Here is a 15815-nt window from a genome sequence, read left to right on the forward strand (position 1 = left end):
AAACAAAACAAAACAAAACAAACAACAATAAAAAAAAAAATCAATCTCGTGCCCAGGGGGCACCCGAGGGGGCAGAGTCCGCGGGTGGGTAGCGCCGGCACTGGGATGGAAATATGAAAGCTCGTCTTCAGGGTGATTAATGAAAATACCATGAGATACAAAAAAAACCAAAAACTAAATAAACATAAATAAATAAACAAACATTTTAGTGGTTGTAACTGAGCGGCTCGGGGTCAGTTGTTTTGGTCTAGGAGTCAGGTAAAAGTAGCAATGGAGTGAAAGCAAAAAGACTGGTAATTGACCACCTGGAAGTTGGTTACTTATTCCCGGTTCCTTATTTATGATGTAGTTGACAAAGCAGCGTGTTCTTTTTCTATGTGTTTTAACTCACTTACACATCTTGCTCAATTAATATATTGCCACTATTTAAAAAATAATCGCTCCTTCAAAAAAAAAAAAAAAAGAAAGAAAGAAAATATTAATAACAAATCTGTATCAGCAGCATAGCGGTACCCTATATTACCCGCTTGTTTCGCCCCATTTAACCCACCTTAGACGCCTTGCTCACTAAATATCCAGGTATCCCTAGATAGGTTATGAACCCCCCTTTGTAAAAACACTAATGATTTTAGTAAGCAAGCCGTAACCCACGATCAGCAGCACCCCAAAATGTAGCCGATTATAACCTATACACAACGCATGGGGGCACGTTTTTGGATCCCCGGCGTACCCCCTTAGACGGCTTGCTCACTAAATATCCAGCTATCCCTAGATAGGTTGTCACCCCCTCTTTGCAAAACCACTAAAGATTTTAGTGAGCAAGCCGTACTCCACGAGCAGCAGCACCCCAAAGTGTAGCCCATTATAACCAATACAGAACGCATGGGGGCACGTCTTTGGATGCCCGGTGTACCCCATTAGACGGCTTGCTCACTAAATATCGAGGTATCCCTCTTTGCAAAAACACTAACAGTTTTAGCGAGCAAGCCGTCTAAGGGAGTACACCGGGGATCCAAAAACGTGCTCCCATGCGTTCTGTATTGGTTATAATGGGCTACACTTTGGAGTGCTGCTGCTCGTGGGGTACGGCTTGCTCACTAAAATTGTTAGTTTTTGCAAAGAGGAGACGATAACCTATCTAGGGATACCTCGAAATTTAGTGAGCAAGGCGTCTAAGGGGGTAAATGGGGCAAAACAAGCGGGTAATATAGTGTACCGCTATGCTGCTGTTACAGATTTGTTATTAATATTTTCTTTTTTTTTTTAAAAGAAGGAGCGATTATTTTTTTAAATAGTTGGAATATATTAATTGAGCAAGATGTGTAAGTGAGTTAAAACACACAGAAAAAGGACACGCTGCTTTGTCAACTACATCGCAAATAAGGAACCGGGAATAAGTAACCAACTTCCAGGTGGTGTAAATTGTACATGTTACTGAGCTGTGTCAAGCTGCCTTTTATCTCTCCTGCTTTTGCATTGGTCAGATTTCCTTTTGCTTTAACTAACAACGTATAAAAGCTCCCAAATATAAATAGATTTACTCGCAAGCGCGTCATCTTGTGGCAAGACTATGTTGCTGCATTGGTTCTTGCAAACAAGGCAAGAGAAACAAAGTATTATTTGAATGCAGCTGTTGTCATGGAGATATAAACATTGGAACACTACAACACGATAAGGAACCTTGCTGTGTCGTGTGGAGGTCTGATATTATTAACAATTTAATCATATGATGTATTGATATTTTATCAAGAAGCGTGATAGAAAAGGTTATTTAAATACATTCTTAAAGGCTTGATTGAGGCTGTGACATTGAATTCCGTTTATATACAGGTTTTGACAATGTCCTATATGCATACCCCTAAAAAATCTGGAATACCTCGAGAGGTGCTAAAATGGTTACAAAGTCTTGATCTGTCCTTTGCTCCTAAAAACGCTCGCAGGTGAGTATGTTATATAATATATATATATATATATATATATATATATATATATATATATATATATATATATATATATTCTGTGAGCCTTATATTCGGTGTTATTTTATATATGACAGTAGTGCGATGTTTTAACAGTAACACAATTATTGAAATACATAGAAATCCAAGAACAACATTATGAACACAATTGTGAATAGCAGGTAAATATAATATATAGTATAGCTATATATGTATACAGAACCATTTAAATTAAACCTTTTTTTATTATTTCTGTGGTACAATTATGTTCTTTTCAGAGACTTTTCAAATGGATACTTAGTCGCTGAAATATTCTCTTGGTACTACCCTGAAGACTTCCCAATGGATTTTTATGATAACGGAGTTTCATTACAAACAAAATTTGGGAACTGGTCACAGATCGAGAAGGTGAGAAAAAAAAAAAACAACACATTTTTGTATTACAGAATCTTCTGCCTATTATTAAATAAACACAAGAATAAGACAAACATAAAACATGTAAGCAGATTATAGCTGGATATTGTTTAATTAAAAGTGTATTAACGGAATCATAGATTACGTTATTATAGGCCTGAAGTTCTAAATACATCTGTAATTTCGATTTTTGTCCTACTTTTTCAAGTTCCTATCAAAAAGAAATATCAACCTCCACAAGGAAGTGATTGATGGGACGATTCACTGCAAACCTGGTGCTGCAGAAATTCTAGTTCGTGAGATTTACACGATACTGACAAACAGAAAGTGGGTGCCATTAAATTACTGTTCCTTCAGCAAAGCTTAATCAAGAATTCAGAGCCATTTCATCTAGTATTATATATTATATAGTCTTAGCATGATTGTGTTAAAGGTGTTTACACCTCTTACTAGTTTTTTTTTTAGCATTAACTGGCTCCTCTTTATTCTGCTGTCTAGTTTTTTTTTTCTCACACACTTTTTTAATGTTAATTTGGGATATGCACATATTTAAATATAACATGGCAGTATAAATCACCTGCTCTGTCCTGGTACCTTTGCTGTAGATTAGGTCTGATGGCAGTGCGTTTGAACTACAGTTCTAGGAAGTAGAAGCGACATTATGTAAAGCATTGTTCTTGAAAATTCCAAATTGAAATATAAAATGCAAGCCAAAAAACTAATGAAAATGGGAACCATTGATAATTCTGCTACTGCTAATAAGAACTCCATTTTATATTTTTTTAATTTAATTTTAAGGATTATGAAAATGTGAGTTGCTCTGTAAACCAATGCTAGACTATAATGTGCCTAAGTGAAAGTGTATATATATATATATATATATATATATATATATATATATATATATATATATATATATATATATATATAGTTAAACATACAGTTAAATATTTTTAAATTTCAGGATTAAAACTACTCATGAAGAGGAGACTGATTTCACTGACCGTAATTACCAAGAGATGTTACCAATGGTTGCTCGAGCCACAGCTTCGAAATCTATCAAAAACAACCTAAGAATCACTGAGCTTATGTCCGAACCAGACACCAATACAAACAAGCAGAAAATTCATGCAATCATCCACATGCATCTGCAACAGAGGCAGTTTGAGAGAGCAGAGAACCCCAGTAAGTGAATTGACTAATGCATGAAAAAAAAGGAAAATTACATACATGGGCTGGACAGAAAAAGTTTTATTCTGTAAATTAGTTGTTCCTTACATGACTGATTAGAGGGTATTCACTAAGAAATCCTGCCATAATAACTCCACACTTTGCAGACCTGTCACATGAAATTAGTTCAGTCCTGGCAGCCCATGTTGGCCCTACAGTAATGAACTGCATTATCACAGGTTTTTCTGTGTTTTTTGTTCAACCCCAGTAGATGTAACTACATGGCTATGAATACATGTTTAGCAAAACAACAACTTGGTTGAGGATATATTTACTTGGCTTGGGTTGGATTTATGCTGTTCCAGTGTAATAAATTGGCTGAAGTGACCCTGAGAGCTGTATAAAGTATAATAACAAGCCTAAAATACCTAACATTTTACCAGTTCCGATATAGTAATTTACCTATTTGCTCATTTGATACTTTTTCGAGGGCTTGTCATTATACTGGAATGTAGTTGTCACAAAGACGGCCAGAGTGGGTGGCGTCAGACCGGAAGCAGGAAAGAATACAGAGACAGTGGTTGTGATGAGCTGAGTGCAATGGCTGCACTCAGCGTTTAATAACAAATAAAAGGGTTGTAAACAGTACAAAAACAGGACACGGCACTTGACGCCAAAATAAACAGACATACAAAACGGACTAACACTAAACAAACGGTGCACGGACAGACAAACAAACACGGTGAGAACAAACACTTATATTTATGATCTTTACTTCTTTTAACTCTCCTCTCTCTCTCACCCGTTCTCCTCTTCCGAACACCCAACCACCACTGAGTGAAAATGTGCATCTATATATACTGTTGTGCTGGGATTCAATTACTAATTAATTATTCACTTGAATCCCAGCACGTGAATTAATTACGTGAAACCCCGTGTTCACATATTATATTTTAAATGCACGTGCGTGATGTGCAATCCCGTGCCTAAATACAAATATACACTTTTTAAATACACGTGAAACACAGACCCGTTTATATCCCGTGTACCAATGACTATACACCAACATTAACATACGCACGCATATACACAACACAGAACACACAAATGCACACAGGGGCGGGGCACTTTGCCACATATACCCCCCCTTGTGCGCAGCACACATGGCCTCAACGGCCACCTCCCCCCTTAAATACCCAGCAGTCCCGGCCAAAGTCTCGGGCTGGGAAGGGAGGCTTTAGTGGGCCCATGGCTGGACATGCTGTCAGCTCCCCTGCCGGTAGTGGCACGGCTGACAGCATGCTGGTCCCGTCCTGCAGCGAAAAAGCTGCGGGGGCAGGTGGTCCCCCGACCTCCCCCTTCTTCATAGCCGGCAGCTCCCTCCTGTGGGGCTCCGGCCACAAGAACTCCTGCAGCGAAACTGCTGCTGGGGAAAGTGGTCTCCAGACCTCATCCCCCTTCTTCGTGGCCGGCAGCTCCCCTTTCTGGGGCTCCGGCCACCGTACTCCCTGCGGAGGTACGGGCAGCAGAGACAGCTCCAGCTCCTCTGCTCCAGGCGGTGGCGGAGGCAGAGGCAGCTCCAGCTCCTCTGCTCCTGGCGGTGGTGGAGGCAGAGGCAGCTCCAGCTCCTCTGCTCCTGGCGGTGGTGGAGGCAGAGGCAGCTCCAGCTCCTCTGCTCCTGGCGGTGGTGGTGGCGGAGGCAGAGGCAGCTCCTGCTCCTCTGCTCCTGGCGGTGGTGGAGGCAGAGGCAGCTCCAGCTCCTCTGCTCCTGGCGGTGGTGGAGGCAGAGGCAGCTCCTGCTCCTCTGCTCCTTGCGGTGGTGGTGGCGGAGGCAGAGGCAGCTCCTGCTCCACTGCTCCTGGTGGTGCTGGCTCCCTCTGCTGTGGCGGCTGGGCATGTGCGCGCCGTGCTGCCTTCAGCAGCATAGCGAGAGGCTGCTGGGGAACACCAGCATCCTGCCCTTCTCCCCCCCAAAAATTTTCAGGGGGTTGAGCCTGTAACCCCTCCCCTTCCGGCTCTTGGGGCTGAACCAGCAGGCATTTTCCCTCTGCTGGTGGCTTGGGTCCCAGGGCTGTGGAAACCCCGACTTGCCTCCCTTTGGGCTGTGGACGCACCGACTCCTCCCTTTTGGGCTGTGGACGCACCGACTCCTCCCTTTTGGGCTGTGGACGCACCGACTCCTCCCTTTTGGGCTGTGGACGCACCGACTCCTCCCTTTTGGGCTGTGGACGCACCGACTCCCCCCTCTTGGGCTGTGGACGTTCGGGCTCCCCCCACTCAGGCGTAGGACGTTCGGGCTCCTCCCACTCAGGCGTAGGACGTTCGGGCTCCTCCCACTCAGGCGTAGGACGTTCGGGCTCCTCCCACTCAGGCGTAGGATGTTCGGGCTCCTCCCACTCAGGCGTAGGACGTTCAGGCTCCTCCCGCTTGGGCTGTGGACGCTCAGGCTCCTCCCGCTTGGGCTGTGGACGCTCAGGCTCCTCCCATTTGGGCTGTGGACGCTCAGGCTCCTCCCATTTGGGCTGTGGAGGCAAAACCAGCAGGCATTCACCCTCTGCTGGTGGAGATGGGGACAGCAGGTACTCACCCTCTGCTGGTGGAGATGGGGACAGCAGGCATTCACCCTCTGCTGGTGGGCCTGCTACCTGGGCTGCTGTTCCTTTTATCGTTGCCTCCAGGTAGCTGAGGAGAAACTCCACACCTTCCTCCAAGGTGTTTGGGGTGTGTTCCTCCTGATAGGCCTCCCATCTCTCACTGTCCATCATCCACAGGGCCCGGACGATTATGGGCAGAGACTGGGCCTCCAGCCCAGCATTTTCTAGGAACCAGCCCCGCAGTTTGATGGCGTCTTCTGCCATTGACCTTTTTTTTTTTTTTTTTTTTTTTTTCCAGACCCCTCCTGGTCTGACGCTTGGAGGCGCGGCTATCCCACGATGACACCACGTGTCACAAAGACGGCCAGAGTGGGTGGCGTCAGACCGGAAGCAGGAAAGAATACAGAGACAGTGGTTGTGATGAGCTGAGTGCAATGGCTGCACTCAGCGTTTAATAACAAATAAAAGGGTTGTAAACAGTACAAAAACAGGACACGGCACTTGACGCCAAAATAAACAGACATACAAAACGGACTAACACTAAACAAACGGTGCACGGACAGACAAACAAACACGGTGAGAACAAACACTTATATTTATGATCTTTACTTCTTTTAACTCTCCTCTCTCTCTCACCCGTTCTCCTCTTCCGAACACCCAACCACCACTGAGTGAAAATGTGCATCTATATATACTGTTGTGCTGGGATTCAATTACTAATTAATTATTCACTTGAATCCCAGCACGTGAATTAATTACGTGAAACCCCGTGTTCACATATTATATTTTAAATGCACGTGCGTGATGTGCAATCCCGTGCCTAAATACAAATATACACTTTTTAAATACACGTGAAACACAGACCCGTTTATATCCCGTGTACCAATGACTATACACCAACATTAACATACGCACGCATATACACAACACAGAACACACAAATGCACACAGGGGCGGGGCACTTTGCCACAGTAGTGTACACACAACTTTCTGACTTTCAAGCCTTCATCAAGAGATGTGTTTGGAGACTTGGTTATTTGAAATTCAGCATTGAAATTCTGCTTTCATTACCTTTCAATTAATTGTTTCTTAAAAGAACGCTTTGATATTAAGCCAACACTGGGAGAGCTTGCTGTTAGACTCCCACCAACTTCCCTGCAGTGTCAGAATTTGGACCCAGAAACCAATCCCCCAAAGCTGAAAGGAGAAATCAAATGTTTGGCAAGTATGTACTTTCATACTTTTTTCATACTTTGTATAGATTAGGTCACACACAAAAAATAAATCCTTACATTAAAATTGGGTGCAATGAGAACCTTTTTCTTTTGCCAATGTAAATGTGAATACCAGCAGCCCACAGCTGTTTATTTAAAACTCAGTTAGAGGCATCCTACATTTTGTGAGTAAGATAAACTAGAACTTTTTAGAATTACCAGTTAAGTACAGCATGCATCACGAAAACCTTGAATTTCTACATTAAAATAATGTGTTCAGAGTGTTAGCATTTTCTATTGTGGCTTGTGCAATGGTTCTAAATGATTCCTACAGTTTGGAAGGTCAGTGCTGAAGATAAGTCAATGTGCATAATAACTAATAGTTTAAAAAAATAGTTTCGTTTCAGTTGGTCTGTTTTTAGAAATAATCTGTTTTACATTTCATTTCAGTTTTCAGAAATCTTTTATTTTGCTCAGAAAGAATGATTTCACTATGTAACACAATTTTTGTTCCTGGGTAGTAAGTGTTATTTCCTAATTGCTTATGCCTCAAAAGTATAGAAAATGGCTAATATTCCCCACAAACTTTGCTTTTGTGACCAGACAGTGATATTTTGAAATTTGCCTATTTCCAATGAGAAAACGGGCGAATTTGTGTCTTTTCGTTCACATAGTCAGAAAAAAACAACATATGAATCCAAATTAACATGTATTTACACTAAAGTAATACAAAAATGACTACAAAACATTTAGAAGTGAGTAGTTTTTCGAGATTTACGATTATACTGTAAATCACTTTCACGAATCAGCCCCCAAATGTAGTCTCCCATCATGTTCTCGTTATACTGTCCTTGGTAGCGGCGTTCAAAGTCCAGTATATCCTGGTGGAAGCGCTCGCCTTGCTCCTCCGAGTACACTCCCATGTTCTCCTTGAATTTATCAAGATGAGCATCAAGGATATGGACTTTGAGGGACATCCTACAGCCCATTGTGCCGTAGTTCTTCACCAGAGTCTCAACCAGCTCCACATAGTTTTCAGCCTTGTGATTGCCCAGGAAGCCCCGAACCACTGTGACAAAGCTGTTCCAAGCCGCTTTCTCCTTACTAGTGAGCTTCTTGGGGAATTCATTGCACTCCAGGATCTTCTTTATCTATGGTCCGACGAAGACACCGGCTTTGACCTTTGCTTCAGACAGCTTAGGGAAGAAGTCTTGAAGGTACTTTAAGGCTGCCGACTCCTTATCTAGAGCTCTGACAAATTGTTTCATAAGGCCCAATTTGATGTGCAGTGGTGGCATCAGCACCTTCCGGGGGTCCACCAGTGGCTCCCACTTGACGTTGTTCCTCCCCACAGAGAACTCGGTCTGCTGTGGCCAGTCCCGCCTGTGGTAGTGCGCCTTGGTGTCCCTGCTGTCCCAAAGGCAAAGATAGCAGGGAAACTTGGTAAAACCGCCTTGGAGACCCATCAGGAATGCCACCATTGCAGCCTCTTGATGCCATCTCAGAAAAATGCAGATATGTATCCACTTAGGCAGCTGGAACTAAACTGAACTGGTTGGCTTAAGGCCCCTGTATTTATACTACTATTTATATTACTGGAAAGTTCTAGAAGTTACTCCAAGTTTACTCACCACTGAATCTATCTGGAATGTTCTGGAAAATAGGTAAATTTCAAAATATCACTGTCCTGGTCACAAAAGCAAAGTTTGTGGGGAATAATAGCCATTTTCTATACTTTTGAGGCATAAGCAATTAGGAAATAACACTTACTACCCAGGAACCCAAAAAAAAAAAAAAAAAAATCTGTTACACAGTGTTTTCGATTGTAATAGGTGCTACTATTGCATTACTAAAATGTATATTTCCATCTTGCTATTTTATATCCTAGAGCCGTCACCTTCAGAAATCAGAAGCAAGAGCAACGTTCAATTCAAGGAGATTGATGTGAGACAGACTAATAAAAATGCATTGATCTCCACTGCTGGCTTATCATCTCAAATTAAAGGAATTTACAATTGAATTAGGACCAGGCCTACAGCACTTTGAAATTCATCAGCATGGAGAAACAAGAACTCACCCTTGAATGTATTTGTGTGGTTCTTTTTACGTTTTACCCAATAAAATTATTTCTTAATTACTGAGAGGTTGGGGGTTGTCTGAAACCCTAACAACCAGAATTATATGAATTAAGATCTTGACGAATATTTTAAAGTTCTTTATACTATGCTTGACTCAAAGTCTGTGTTGAGAAAAGACCACACTTCATAGCAAACCTGTAAAGTACTGTTCTTAGCTTGCATCTTTGCTTCTCATTTGCTTGCTTACAAAGACCAGTGGGGAACGTGGTTTCGAAGAAGTGCAAGAACTCCAATCTGATTGTTTAACTGGTTTATTATACAGTATAATGCAGCTTATGGAAAATACATTTTCATTCGTTGAAATTAGGTTTTGAAATACATATTCAGAACTGTACAACAGTATACATATATGAAATAATGAAGACAAAACTTGAAATGTGTATCACCGTTTTCAGTATGACAAAAGACTGTAACAAAACCCTGTCTTGTGGTAGATGTTTTAGAGGCTGTATTTTTTGACTGAATAAACTTCCATTGTACATGAGTCACACTTTCTCAGATCCATTAAGCAGTTAGGAATCTGACATTTTAGAAGCTGTGCAGATGTGATAAGCAGAGAGAGAGAGAGAGAGAGAGAGTGTCAAATCATCTGTAAAGCATTGGATTCCTGACTGCATAATGCAACTGATAAAGTGATGAACTAATTCGTTGATGTACAGTAGTTATAAAACTGGATATGAAGATGTCAAAAAACGATACAACAAATATTACATCATCTGCAAAGTTATCTTTAAAACTATATCATTTAGAAACTGCCACAAGCTGTATGCCACTGCTGTATTATCATTAAAATCAGATATAAAACTTTTAAAATATAAATGATCTTCCTAAATGAATTTGAAAAAATACAGATTATTAGTACTCTTTGATAAATAAATAAAATGCCTGTATTAATAACATAATTATACATATCTATAGTCTTTTTTTTGTTCTTCTGATACATGGAAAAGAAATGGAGTTTCTGGGCACTGAAAACATTACATAGCACAAATGTACATTTAGATCCAAAAGCAACCACGCATCGTATCTCTCTTCACAACAACAAAATGCTGAATTTTTGCAGAAAAAAATGCTCAACTACTGAATAACTGTATAAATGATGTAATAAATCAAAAGTATTCTTTGGCAAAAACACTTTTCTTATAAAGCATGCCAATTGATGAAAACAGTTTCATATTCCTTCCCACTGACTTTAAGCCAGGGTATTTCTGCATTAGTATGTGCTTATTTAAAAATAAAAGGTTATTAGCTGTTTTCCCACATTGCACTCTGTTAATTTTTAAAATAACAAAACTACCACACATTTATGTAAAACACTATTTTAATTTTGCAGAACTTTATTTAGTGGTATTTGGTGGCATGACACAATAAGTTCCCAAGTTTGCCAAGATTAAAGTTTTCTTCAATATTTTTTTTAATTTGGAATATTGTTGCCATACCACTCTGGAAAACGCTTATATTTATACGAATGAGTAAGCAACAAATGTAACAGTTTTGTTTTTCACAGATATTCTGAAAATGATGCTGTTTGTTCCTTACAACTACCTGGAAAAGGTGGCTCTTGAATAGTTTCATCTTTATTAAGGCACATCTTCAACATTTATAATTTAGTGTATCAAGCCTTTTTTTCATATACATTGTGAAGGAATATATGCTGTATATACTGTACACTAATAGGCATATACCATGAGTGATCACAGCTATTATGTAAACCTTGCACCCTAAGGCAAAGAAGCTACTGTTTTATCTCTAAACATTAGTTATCCTGTAGATGTAAAATAAAAAATAATTCTATACATAAAATAAGAACTTGTAAATAAATGTCAAATCTAAACATCGACTTTCACAAGATGGTAAAGGTTAAGATCATGCATGATTGTATTTAACAAACATCTGTAGGCCTATATATCTTACCAATAACTGCAGTCATAGAAACTGCTTTTATCTGCGAATATCTTGCATATATTCGTATATCTGTGAAATTCAAAAGAGATGCAGGGAAATTAATCGCAACTCAGACTACACCCCAAATGATGCAGTGTAATTTGTGTATGAGGTGAGCCAATGGCTCAAAGCGTTCAAAACCATAGTATGGGCAACTTTACAGAAAAGGAGATTATAATATAACTGACAATGTCTTAGAAAAAAAAAATAATAATCCAAGGGTGAGAAAAATAAAACGTGGCACTAAACAATGCAAAACATTTGAAAAACGATGCCACATAATTACGCCATCATTACTGTGTACATATTAAAAATAGTTACATGAGTTTTCATATCAAAATGCTTCTGGACCAAGACAAACCTGTGCAGACGTGGCACTAAATCAACGAGAAATGTCTAACTATACTATACGATTAAAGACGTGTGATCTCATATAATGCTAAAATGCTTTTTAATATTTAAAGGTTGAGTAATCGTGTGGTATAGTTTTACACTGTTTTAGTGTCCTGTCTGGGCAGTTTGGTCTTAATACAGGTTTCCTCCTCTCCCCAGATAACATAATGCTGTTTCAACTGTTCCACATTATATAGATGATATTAAAAAAAGACATTATGATTTGAAATGTGAGTTATAGAAAAAGCTTCTCAGATTTGAATATTTTCCAAATTCACTGGTGGATGACTTGTCTCATAACAATTTCCATAGAGGTTGTGGAAGGTATTAGAAGTCATTACATTATTGAGAGCTCTCTGGGTACAGCTAAACCAGCAGTGCCTCCAACATCTGTTTTTACTGTACCAGTATCTGAAACTAATGCTAAACCTACCTGTTGGGGCTACATACATACATCTCTAAACAACTACAAGTTGTATATTTTGTTTAAACATCATATATTTCAGAATTCCAGCACAGTATTTTCTCTTTCTTTTTTTTTTTCTTTTTTTTTTACTGTTGCTGTTGTTCAGTCAGGACTTAAGAATACACATTAAAATTCCACCTTGACTAATTACTAACATTCACACACTCAATCGCCCCTTAAATTAGTTAAGTGAAGTCAAATACATGCAACAAATTTGTCCCCAACATTGTGATTTGAGGACAACATGGACTTTCTTTTTCACAACTCCTCCACAGTTGAGGAAAAATCCCTGCAACTGCCCCTGTGAAACTCATATCTCTTTTGAATATCTGTCCCTAAAATCATGCCAGATTATATTCTAAACATAATTTGCTTAATGTGATGTTTATTTGCAATACATCTTTACTTTGTATAACTTATTATTGTTCAAGTTTAATCACATTATGAATAATATTTTTCTTTGTACTTTGCAACACATCAGCAACATGTCTTAAATTGCATTACATGGCACCCATTTGTCCTTAAATTAATATGACATTGCAGTAACCTGTGGAAGTCCCTGCACGGCACTGTGCACTTTAGAGTCCAGAAAGGTTCCTTTAAAATGGATTGAGACGAATTCCTGTCCCTAGTGGTGAGAAAGGATTTACTTTTGCCCACATTAAAGCATCATTCAATGAAATTGCTGATTTGCCATCTTCGAGGAAAAATACAGGACCCTGAAAAACAGATAAGTTCCCTATACTTCAAATTTCATTTAAGTTTTTTCTTAAAAGGCATTTTTTATAAGAAATATTATGTAAAAACTCTTCTTACAAAACAACAACGGCCATGTTTACAACAGAAAAAGATGGGTATACAAATGTTGTCTTTCCAGTTTAGCAAGGGACTAATGTAGGGAACATATTTAGGGACTGAAAATAGTCATACAAAGGGTAAATACTTCCAAAAAAACCAACTTATTCATAGTTTGTAAATAATAATACACAAATGTACATACCTGTATCCTTGATCCTGTTAAACAGGAAATATAGACATCTGAATGGCTTGGAAGATTAGACCCAGTCACATAATCAGGGCCATTCATTCCTATGAGAGGCTCCTCTTTAACCCTGTTTAGCAGTATCTCATAGACTTGCTTTTGGGCTTCAGATGGAGGAGTGTATGACACTTCATCTAAGGATCTAAGGATGCAATAATTATAAAAGACGTAAGTAAAATATAATTCTGCAACTGAAATGACTCCTGGGTAGATAAAAGTCCAAAATCCCTTTCTTGAATTACATACAACCATCCCCAATTATGCAACAAATGTTTTAAACATACCCTAAATTTCTTTTTTTTTTTACAATACGTTTTAGCGGAGGCACCTGTCAACAGTAGATTCCTTAACTGAGCTGGAAGGAAAACGCTGTGAACCACAAGTTTTATTTTCAGCACAATATAAACACTATTTTATGGTTTGATCAATTATTTATATGAAAGTCAGATTTTTCGGATCAGATAAGAATTTCATTACAGAAGAATTAAATAGGTACAGGTAAGTACAGGTCTGTGCTGTGCTGAGGTTTAAAAAGTTTAAGCCTCTGTCACCTTGGATTAATCGTGCAATATTCAGATTCTATACATACCATAGGATATAATGAATATAGTACCGTAGACTCCCTATAGTACCGTTAATAGAACAGGCAATTCCACTGTTGTATAATTAAAATTAAAATAATCTAACAGGCTGATGCACTGCTCCCATTTTAAGCATTTTGTTTATCCCATCAAAGTTGTCTGATCAATTTGACAACCCTAGAGTAATAAGATATAAACTGTTTAAAAAAAAAAAAAAGATCTAGCCCAATAGGCCCTATTCGCAAAAGCTTTAACATAAATAACTACTGTGTGACATATTGGGCATCAAAGCCCAGTCCAACATGTCTGTAGATTTTTGTTTAAAAAGTCAGACTAGGACAGTTGTATGAATGCTAAGCTGAGTACTGAATATGTTCATAAAACTGACTTTGTTTTAATAACTCTTAAAGTCTGTTTAATGAACAAAGAGTGAGTTTTCTGAATAGAACCCAATGGTGTCACATGTTCTATTCGTATATGTATACCTACTTGTTTAAAGATTGTGTGCATGATCTCCAAGCATCCAGCTCCACCGAGAGCTGCTCAATCTTTAGAGGGACAGACACCTCTCGCCTTTTTAACAGCTGGCTGAAAAATAAGGCGCACATGACATACTTACTGAAAACAATAATACAAATTGAGACGTAGTAGTCACAGATCTGTAAGAATTAGGAGGTCATGAATACTTGGAGTAATCATACATCTTACACACATTATATTATGGTGCAGACTGGCTGCTCTCAATAAAACAGGAAATCCAATTGTGTTGAAATGTATCATGATGGACAGTAAATATGACTTGCCAGAATAATGTCAGAAATGTATTTTAAATGTTTCAAGTCAGATAAACAGAAGTAGATAAAATCTGATGTAGAATACAACATTAATGTACACTTATATGATTAACTACACACATAATAAGATATGTATGTGGGTTTGTGGAAATTCCTTTTACCCCACCAGTTATACAGAATATTTATTTTTGACCATACATACAGCAACGTATTATTTTTTTTGAGACTCTAATCAGATTTTTGTATTGTGTCCTTACCTTGTATATTCATAAAGAGCTGGAACAATACTAGAGTACTGTCTTCTGGTTGCTAACAAAGCTCCAATATATCCACAGAATATTAGTAACTCGTTACAATCTCTAGAATAATAGAAACGGTACACAGTGAATATAGTATACATTATATACTTTATATTGTAACGATCTCGGTTCCCGCAGGCAGGGGTTTCTCACAGACGGAGGTGGGACGCGAACCCGGGACCTCCCGCATTGAAGCATAGCGCTGATACCGCAGTACAAAAGAGCCGGCTCCCTTGCAGACGCTGGTATCGGGCTAAAGTCTTCATATTTGATTGCCTCACCTACCAGCCCTGACCCCTACCCCAGTGCATGATCCAATATAATATGGAGAAACAGGGATAAATAATAAGTGACTTTCTTTCATTGAGCAGTACCTTTGAGAAATGCAAAAAAAAAAAAAGAGACAAAATCGAAGTAAACACAATATACTAAAAAAATAAATGAAAAATGAATACAAGTTTTAAAAAAAAATGTCCAACACATCCTGACATTCGCTGTCTGCCACAAACACAACACTAAGTGTATTTATTTTGTATTTCTTGGATGGTGACGGTGGGATAGCAAACTCTTATCTCATGACACACGGATATGGGTGGGGGCTCCAATTCTCTAAAATGTTGTAAAATAAACAGACTTCCTAACTTAATAGGCATGCTTGCAAGTTTGCTAGTTTCAGGCATTGTAGTATTAATAAATAAAAAAAGACGTTACCTCAGAATTGAATCGATTACATCTTTGCTGTTTAAATTTAAACCAAAATGAATGTTGATTGACCGTCTGCTAATGTGGACAAAAAAGCAGCAATATT

General features: G+C 38.9%; 2 protein-coding genes across 5 annotated transcripts in view; one reads left to right on the forward strand and one right to left on the reverse strand.

The window, feature by feature from the left end:
- The first annotated feature begins 1289 nt into the window (after positions 1–1289).
- On the forward strand, positions 1290–9694 carry spata4 (spermatogenesis associated 4). Its single transcript, XM_034015685.3, has 7 exons — positions 1290–1699; positions 1831–1940; positions 2237–2366; positions 2581–2699; positions 3337–3557; positions 7233–7361; positions 9239–9694. Exons 2-7 carry the CDS (start codon positions 1840–1842, stop codon positions 9367–9369), a joined length of 831 nt encoding a protein of 276 aa, XP_033871576.2. The 5' UTR covers positions 1290–1699; positions 1831–1839; the 3' UTR covers positions 9370–9694.
- A 29-nt stretch (positions 9695–9723) lies between these two features.
- The window catches only part of wdr17 (WD repeat domain 17), a 70044-nt gene continuing 63952 nt past the window's right edge, over positions 9724–15815 (reverse strand). For all 4 annotated transcript variants that reach the window (XM_034015681.3, XM_058998780.1, XM_034015680.3 and 1 more), the window contains 4 exons: positions 14966–15067; positions 14404–14502; positions 13292–13475; positions 9724–13010 (listed from right to left, as the gene is read on the reverse strand). In XM_034015681.3, the coding sequence (XP_033871572.1) occupies positions 12891–13010; positions 13292–13475; positions 14404–14502; positions 14966–15067 (505 nt within the window). In that variant the 3' untranslated portion in view covers positions 9724–12890. The remainder of the gene's footprint in view (positions 13011–13291; positions 13476–14403; positions 14503–14965; positions 15068–15815) is intronic.

This window comes from Acipenser ruthenus, chromosome 2 (assembly GCF_902713425.1).
Source record: "Acipenser ruthenus chromosome 2, fAciRut3.2 maternal haplotype, whole genome shotgun sequence".
Taxonomy (NCBI): domain Eukaryota; kingdom Metazoa; phylum Chordata; class Actinopteri; order Acipenseriformes; family Acipenseridae; genus Acipenser; species Acipenser ruthenus.